The sequence below is a fragment of the Elephantulus edwardii genome, unplaced genomic scaffold, assembly GCF_000299155.1.
Source record: "Elephantulus edwardii isolate Elephantulus edwardi_28Jun2011 unplaced genomic scaffold, EleEdw1.0 scaffold00004, whole genome shotgun sequence".
NCBI classification, from domain to species: domain Eukaryota; kingdom Metazoa; phylum Chordata; class Mammalia; order Macroscelidea; family Macroscelididae; genus Elephantulus; species Elephantulus edwardii.
The window spans coordinates 15,946,828-15,953,814 of NW_006399754.1; the positions used below are offsets into that span (position 1 = coordinate 15,946,828).

At 38.6% G+C, this 6,987-nt stretch overlaps 1 protein-coding gene across 1 annotated transcript in view; it reads left to right on the forward strand.

Moving 5' to 3' along the window:
- The window catches only part of UGGT2 (UDP-glucose glycoprotein glucosyltransferase 2), a gene marked incomplete at its 5' end in the record, with an annotated part of 150,340 nt that overhangs the window by 96,056 nt on the left and 47,297 nt on the right, over positions 1-6,987 (forward strand). The window contains 2 exons of the mRNA XM_006879624.1: positions 723-802; positions 4,902-5,091. Coding sequence (XP_006879686.1) covers positions 723-802; positions 4,902-5,091 — 270 coding nt within the window. The remainder of the gene's footprint in view (positions 1-722; positions 803-4,901; positions 5,092-6,987) is intronic.

Sequence of the window (6,987 nt, forward strand, 5' to 3'; positions counted from 1 at the left end):
CATTTCTTCATGTGCTTGTTAGCCATCTGGATGTCATCTTCGGTGAAGTGCCTGTTCATATCCTGTGCCCATTTTTCTATTGGATTATTTACCTTTATCTTGTGGTGGTGTTTTAATTCTTAATGCTAGTCTTCATTCTGTTGAGTATATTTGGATTTTTTAAATCTCCTATTAACCTATTTTCTCTGTTCCCTGTTACTTTTTGAAATTATGAATGACTTATTTATTACCTGTTATATTTAGAGATAGATTTGAAAATCCAACAGTATTAAAAAGTACAGAAATAACTTAGTTCACCTTAATGTAATTTTTTATACCTCTTAAAATTTATCATGAAACTCTAGAAGGATCTTGGTGGTGGTGGTGGTGTACAATCACCAGTTCGTAGTTGCTGATCCTGGTGTAAGTAATTATTTCACCTGTCCTTCAGTAAGGAAACCTAAATGTCCTGAGGAACACACCTTATGGAGAAGTAGGCAGTGTCATCTGTGGCTTTGAAATCAGTTGACTAATTTTAATACTAACTGTGTCATGGTTTACTGTGTACTCAGTCAAATTAACCAGTCTCTTTATTTCAGCTCTAACAGTACCTATGTCTAATTGCTATTATGAGAATCAAATAAAATCATTGACTCTTTATGCAGGCCTGATACGTAGAAAATGCTCGAAATATGTTTGCTATTATTATTACCAACAAATTCAGATTTGTTTTGTTTTTACAGGTACTTGACAAAATAATCAACATGAAGGTCAAGTTGTTCATGAACTGTAGGGGGAAGCTTTCAGAAGCCCCTTTAAAGAGGTAACTTTTTTTTGTGGGGGGTGGAGGGGTGTTTTTTTAAAAAAACTTTTTATTTTGAGATTTTAATGAAAGATTATAGAGAACTTGGATTTTCATTCATTCATTGTTGTACATTTATACATTTTAAGATTTGCAAATACTAAGAAAAAGGGGGGGGGAAGAAGGCATGATTTTTAAAGGCCTAAGAGAATTTAATTATCATAATGGATATAAAAATTAAATTAACCTTGTTGTTGTTGTTGTTGTTGTTGTTGTTGTTGTGTGCCGTCGAGTCACTTGCAACTCACAGCGACCCTTTGTACAACAGACCTAAACTCTGCTCTGTCCTGTGCCAGTCGCACTGTCTCTGATATACCCATCCTGATTATAGTAAATTAATCCAGTCTAAATTAGTGTTGATTTCTATTTGTACAAAGCTATTTCACATGTTTTTATATAAGTGTGAATTACAACTGAACTGAACCATTTGTATGATCCCTAGGAGCTGTACTATAAACCCCAGGCTGGCACCTCTCTCGTGGTTCCAGTTCACAATTTTCCATGGGAGAAAGATGGGCAGTCTCCTGCCGTTCCGTGTACAGTCTCTCAAAGCCTGTTGGAGGGTCAGCTAAGAGTTGGTTCCAACTTTACAGCAATAACTTTCCCTTTTGATACCTTGAGTACTTTTTAGAGCTGAGTTACAAAAATAATCTTTATTATCACTTTTACCATTTAGTGAACCTGGAATGTAGTTAATTTATAATAATATGTCAATGATTTATAAAATATTCATCACAATATATACATATTAGGAGAGGCTGTTCTTTAGAAAAGGGCATCAAGCTTGGAAATATGGGGAGACAGTGAAAGACAGGAAGACCCTCAACCAGGCCGACTGACACAGTGACCGCAGCAGTGGCCTCAGATGTGTCATTGTGAGGACTGCACAGGATAGGACAGGGTCCAAATCTTCTGTTCATAGGGTCGCTATGGGTTGTACTAGACTCAACCATCTAACAACAGCGATACAGAATTACTCCTCGTTAATACTGTCTCACTGTTGAAACAATAATATTTCTCACATGTAGACAAAAATCGTTTTTTCCTTCTAGATTAGAGTCATTATCATTTTCAGCCGTTTTTTATGATAGGAATTCACATTATCAGATGTGACAAAATAGGAAAAAAGGTTATGAAGCATTGGACTAGTGCAAAACAGTGAATTTTATCTACTTGGTTTTCTCTGTTTGATTTAAGTATGTATCAAATCAAAAATACATACACAAACGAAACAAATAGAAAAGTAGTGTTTTATTTATCCTTTATACTTCCTGAACTGTATGTGTTATGATTGTTAAACATGGAATATTGTTTGAATAGCTATTTGAAGCATGGTAAATAAATACTTAATCAAGCAAAGCTAATTCTGTGAGAACCGAAGACGACTTTGAATACATCCACTTGAATTTAGAGACCATCTCTGGAATAGGTTTGACATGTGGAACACTGATAGGCAAAGATTGAAGAGTGGCTGAATGGCATCAAGGACATCTAAATAAAGACAGTGAAAAAGCTGTTAAGAAGAGAGGCGAGAGGATGGAAGGGAATGTCAGAGAGGCTTGAAATCTGCTGTTAAGTACAAAGTAACTAAAGTGAGTGGGAGACACAGTGAATTAAAACCACTGAAGGAGATTCCAGATGCCCTCTGGAGAGAACAGTTACTCTGGGAAAATGTGCAAAGGCTTAGAGTTAGAAATCAAAAGGGGAGGTGACCAGTGTTTCTTAAATTGAAAGAACTGAAAAGTCAAGCCTCAAGTCGGATTACGGAAATCTTCTGCGTCAAGTCGGATTACTGAAATTTTCTGTGGGCAAAAAAAGTTTAACAACACAGACCATCAAAAGAAGAGGAGGATAGGTACAAAGTCGTTGTAGCAAAATAGCTGGTCTCCAGGTAGCCATTGTAGGAAGTAGCTTATGATCAGGACCCGTGGACCTCACGAAAGATGTTCAAACGGTGCTGGGAGTGCTGGCAAGAACTGGACTTCAGGTATTGATGATATGCCAGTGGGTATGTTTCTACAAATGAATTGGACACTGGAAGCTTTTATCTATGACAAGAAACTAACTATGCAAAACTCATTTTATTCCGTGGCTTACAACCAATTATAAATAACATCATAAAGAATGGGAATTCCAAAACACCTAGTTGTGCTCATGCAGAAGCCATGCGTGAATCAAGATGCAGTCATTCAGACAGCACAGGAGTGCCTTTAAAAGGTGTGTGATGGATTTGAAGCCTTTATTGGTATGCTGAACAGATAATCCAGGAATTTGGTCTACGTGGAGAAACAGACATCAAGGTTAAAGGAAGGTTTATTAGCAAACTGAGGTAAACAGATGACACAACCTTGCTTTAAGCTTTTACTGAGGCAAGTCAGAGTCTTCCTGGTACGGAGGATGCTCACACATGAAGAAAAGAAACATTCCCGGGGAAGGACACTGTCTCTCTCCCGTGGAGCAGCTGGTGGATTTGAACTTCCTGCTTTTATGTTGGCAGTGAGCTCCTCACCCACTGACACACACGAGCTCTGCTTGATAAAACACAAGTGTTTTTTTAACGAAGTTGTGTATCTCTATTTTTTTCTTTGTAGTTTGGTATCATATCTAGTAAATCATTAACCACTGAAAAGTCCAACCTATGACAGATCTCAGGGTCATTCAATGAGAAGAGTAACTGTGTCAACAGATTGTGCTGGGGCTTGGCATTCAGGTAGCCATCTGGTAAAGAATGCAGCGGGCACCTTACCTCACGGCACATTCAAAAGTGATTGAAAATGTAAGATGCTTAGAAAAAGGCATTAATTATTCACGATTTCTAAATTGGTGTTTTGTGCCATCAGGTCAGGACCAACATATAGATGACCCATCTGCAGGTTTTCAGAAGTAGTCAATTACACGGAAGGAAGTTCCCCATTATTATCACAGGCAGCAGCTGGTGGATTCGAACCACATACTTTCTGGTTGGCAGGAATATCTTATCAGAACACCAGGGTCCCTGTTAAATATCAAGACACTATTTTAAGTAATATTTAAAAACTAAAGGAGCGTGTAGGTAATTAACGAAATAAAATCAGGAAAGCAGAGCAAGAAGAAGCAACGATGCCAGTAAGGAACTCAAAGTTATTTACAAAGAATATGGACAGAAATACAGGAACTGAAAGACACGATCAATGAGGTTTCCAGATCCCTAGAGAGACTCCGGTAAAAAGCTGCACTGCAGTCCCAAAGGCACACGGTTTGAATCCACTAGCTGCTCTGTGGTAGAAGGATGGACAGTCTCCTGCCATCTGATTGACTGTCCGAAAACCCGCTCGAAGATCCCCTGTGGGTCCATCTTGATTGATGGCTCAGAACAATCAGAGCAATAATGTCACAAACAGAAAATAACCAGTACTAGAGGGATGTAGAAAAACGCAAGTCTTCATCCGTTGCTCATGGTATTTTTAAATGGTGTTACTGTTGTAGAAAGTTGTTTGTTCTTCAGAAAGTTCAGTCCATTCTGCTTGCTTTCTCTTCATATTATTGGTGATACTAAGAACTATTTAAATTGGCTGCAGAAAGGACTATGTTTAAATTTGGAAAAGACCAGTGAATGAATACAGATGATATATAGGTTAAATTTCTAGAGTCTGTATACATCAGCATACTTAAAAGGGATTTTAATTATGTTTATTATGATGGTATTTGTAAGAATGTATAATACATATAATCTCAGTATCAGCAGAGGGAGCTCTGGCGGTCTAGTAGCAAGAAGCTGCGCTACAAGAGGTACACAATTTGAATCCAGCAGAGCAGTCTCCTCCTGTACCAGTCAGATCCAATTTGACGGTACACATACACAAAATAATAAAATAAAAATTTAAAAAGTTTTTAAAAATCAATATCAGCAGAATACTTCTCTACCAACTCTAAGCATTAGCTCTTTTATGTTGCAGAGTGCTTTTAACCTTTTAATCTGTGTCTGATTATGCTTTTAAGAATAGTCAATTTTGAAATATTTAAGAAGAAATTGTAATCTTCATTTTTGTCATAATACTTTTTGTTTATGTTTCATCAACAGCTTTTATCGCTTTGTTTTGGAGCCAGAACTGATGCGAGGGACTGGTGGCATTAATTCCCTTGGACCAGCGGCAAGATTTCTGGATATCCCCGAGACACCCCTTCTAACCCTGAACATGATTACTCCCGAAGGGTGGTTGGTGGAAACAGTGCATAGTAACTGTGACCTCGATAATATTCACTTAAAGGACGTAAGTTATCCTGTAAAGTTACATAGAGAGAGAAATGGGGTGAATTCTATCAGCTGTTATTATAAGCAGTGGAAGATAATATGGATGTTAACAAGTATTTTTTTATTTGTAATTTGAGGTCCGCATTGATTTAACTATTAGGTTTTCTTAACTTTCGAAATCTGTATGTCTGATCTTTCTATGTTTCTGGATTTCTTCAGTTTTTTTAATTGCTCCAGATTGCTAGTTAAAAGATGCTGCTCCAACAAAGAATAATGATAAAGAAACAGGGGGAATGGGTGTATGACATCATTAATTATCTCAATAACCGTCCAAGTATTGGTTTTTACTCAGAGAGGAACAGTTTCATCTTATTATTTTGTTTTTCCTCACAGTTATAACCAAAGTAAATAATCTCTATTTGAATAGGGAGGAAAGCAAAATAACAAAGTTCCCTCATGCACTGTAAGCTGGCACGTTGCCTCTCCTTACCTTGAACTTGACCCTTCCACATGTACAATCAGCCATCTCTTCCCCGCTTATTGTCAGTCCACACTATGAAAAAGGAGCTGCTTCGCTACACAGTCTCACCAGTGGTATTCTTGGAGTCCACCTAATATGCAGTGTAGATTATGTGCAACTTGTTCGCTATATTGGAAAAAATATGGAGGCCTGAAAATGCCTACCCAGTCAGAAGAAGAGAAATTGTCTCCCAGCCCAACTGCAGAGGATGCCCGTGTTAGAGTCATATGTCCCGCCAGGCCACACAGGGGATGCCGGTGCAGTACATGGGAGTCCAAAGTCAGCAGTGAAGACCCGCCAAGCTTTCTTCCTTCACACCACATATTTCACAAAATTTGCTCATCAGGTCTGCAAAAGTACCCTCCGGCTGCGGCAGGCAGCAAGACAGCTCTTTGTTCCTATTAATTATGCTGCCATTAGGGCAGAACGTAAGATGCTTTTAAATTCTTTTTTTTTTTTTTTGCTTTTAAAATTCTTAACCTTACATTTGGGCTTCTGACCATTTCTGTCTTTCCTTTCTGTTTCTCTCTCATTTTTTATTGTTTGCAATAAACATAAGTTCTTGTGTAAAAAGAAAAAGGAGAAAACTTTTTAGAATATACAACTCTTTATAAATACTGAACTAAGAATGGGAAAAGGGATTCAGAATTTTTTTTTCGTCAGACATTCTTCGAGGTGGTGTAGCACTGGTCTGTGCATTGCTGTACAGAGGTAACTCGTGGTTGCTGTGATGCTGAACACTGTGACCCTGATGTGTCAAATGCGACAATGGTCACCCATGGTGGACAGTGTTTGGTGGAGCTTCCCGATTAAAACAAGCCTGGAAGCAGGAGTGGCATCCACTTCCGAAATGGGTTGCCTCTGGAAACTGTACGAACAGTGCTCAGGCCTTTCATTCATAGGGTCACTATGAGTCATCCACGACTCGATGGCACCTAACAACAACACCACCCTGTCACCTTGAAACAAAGTCGAAAAATACCTCTCATTTTCTTCCCTCTTTGCTGATTGTGCTGCAACCTCTTAGGACTTATTTTTAAAATGTAGCCATTACCTCATTGTTGTTCTTAAGTGCTGTCGAGTCACAGGCAACTCATAGGGACCCTATAAAGGAGAGTCCTCAACGCCTGGGTGTCATTCATCCTCTCTCCAGGTTTATAGGGTTTCCAGAGGCAAGCTATTATGGAAGTGGATGCCACTCCTTCTTCCACACTTGTTTTAAACGGGGAACTCCACCCCACTCTTTGTCCACATTAGGTAGCCAACCATTAATGCATTTGACACATTAGTGTCACAGTGTTCAGCCTCACAGCAACCACCAGTGACCTTGGTAAGGCAACTTGTACACCAGGGCTATACGACCTAGAGGAATGTCTGAACAAAAACAATGAAAGA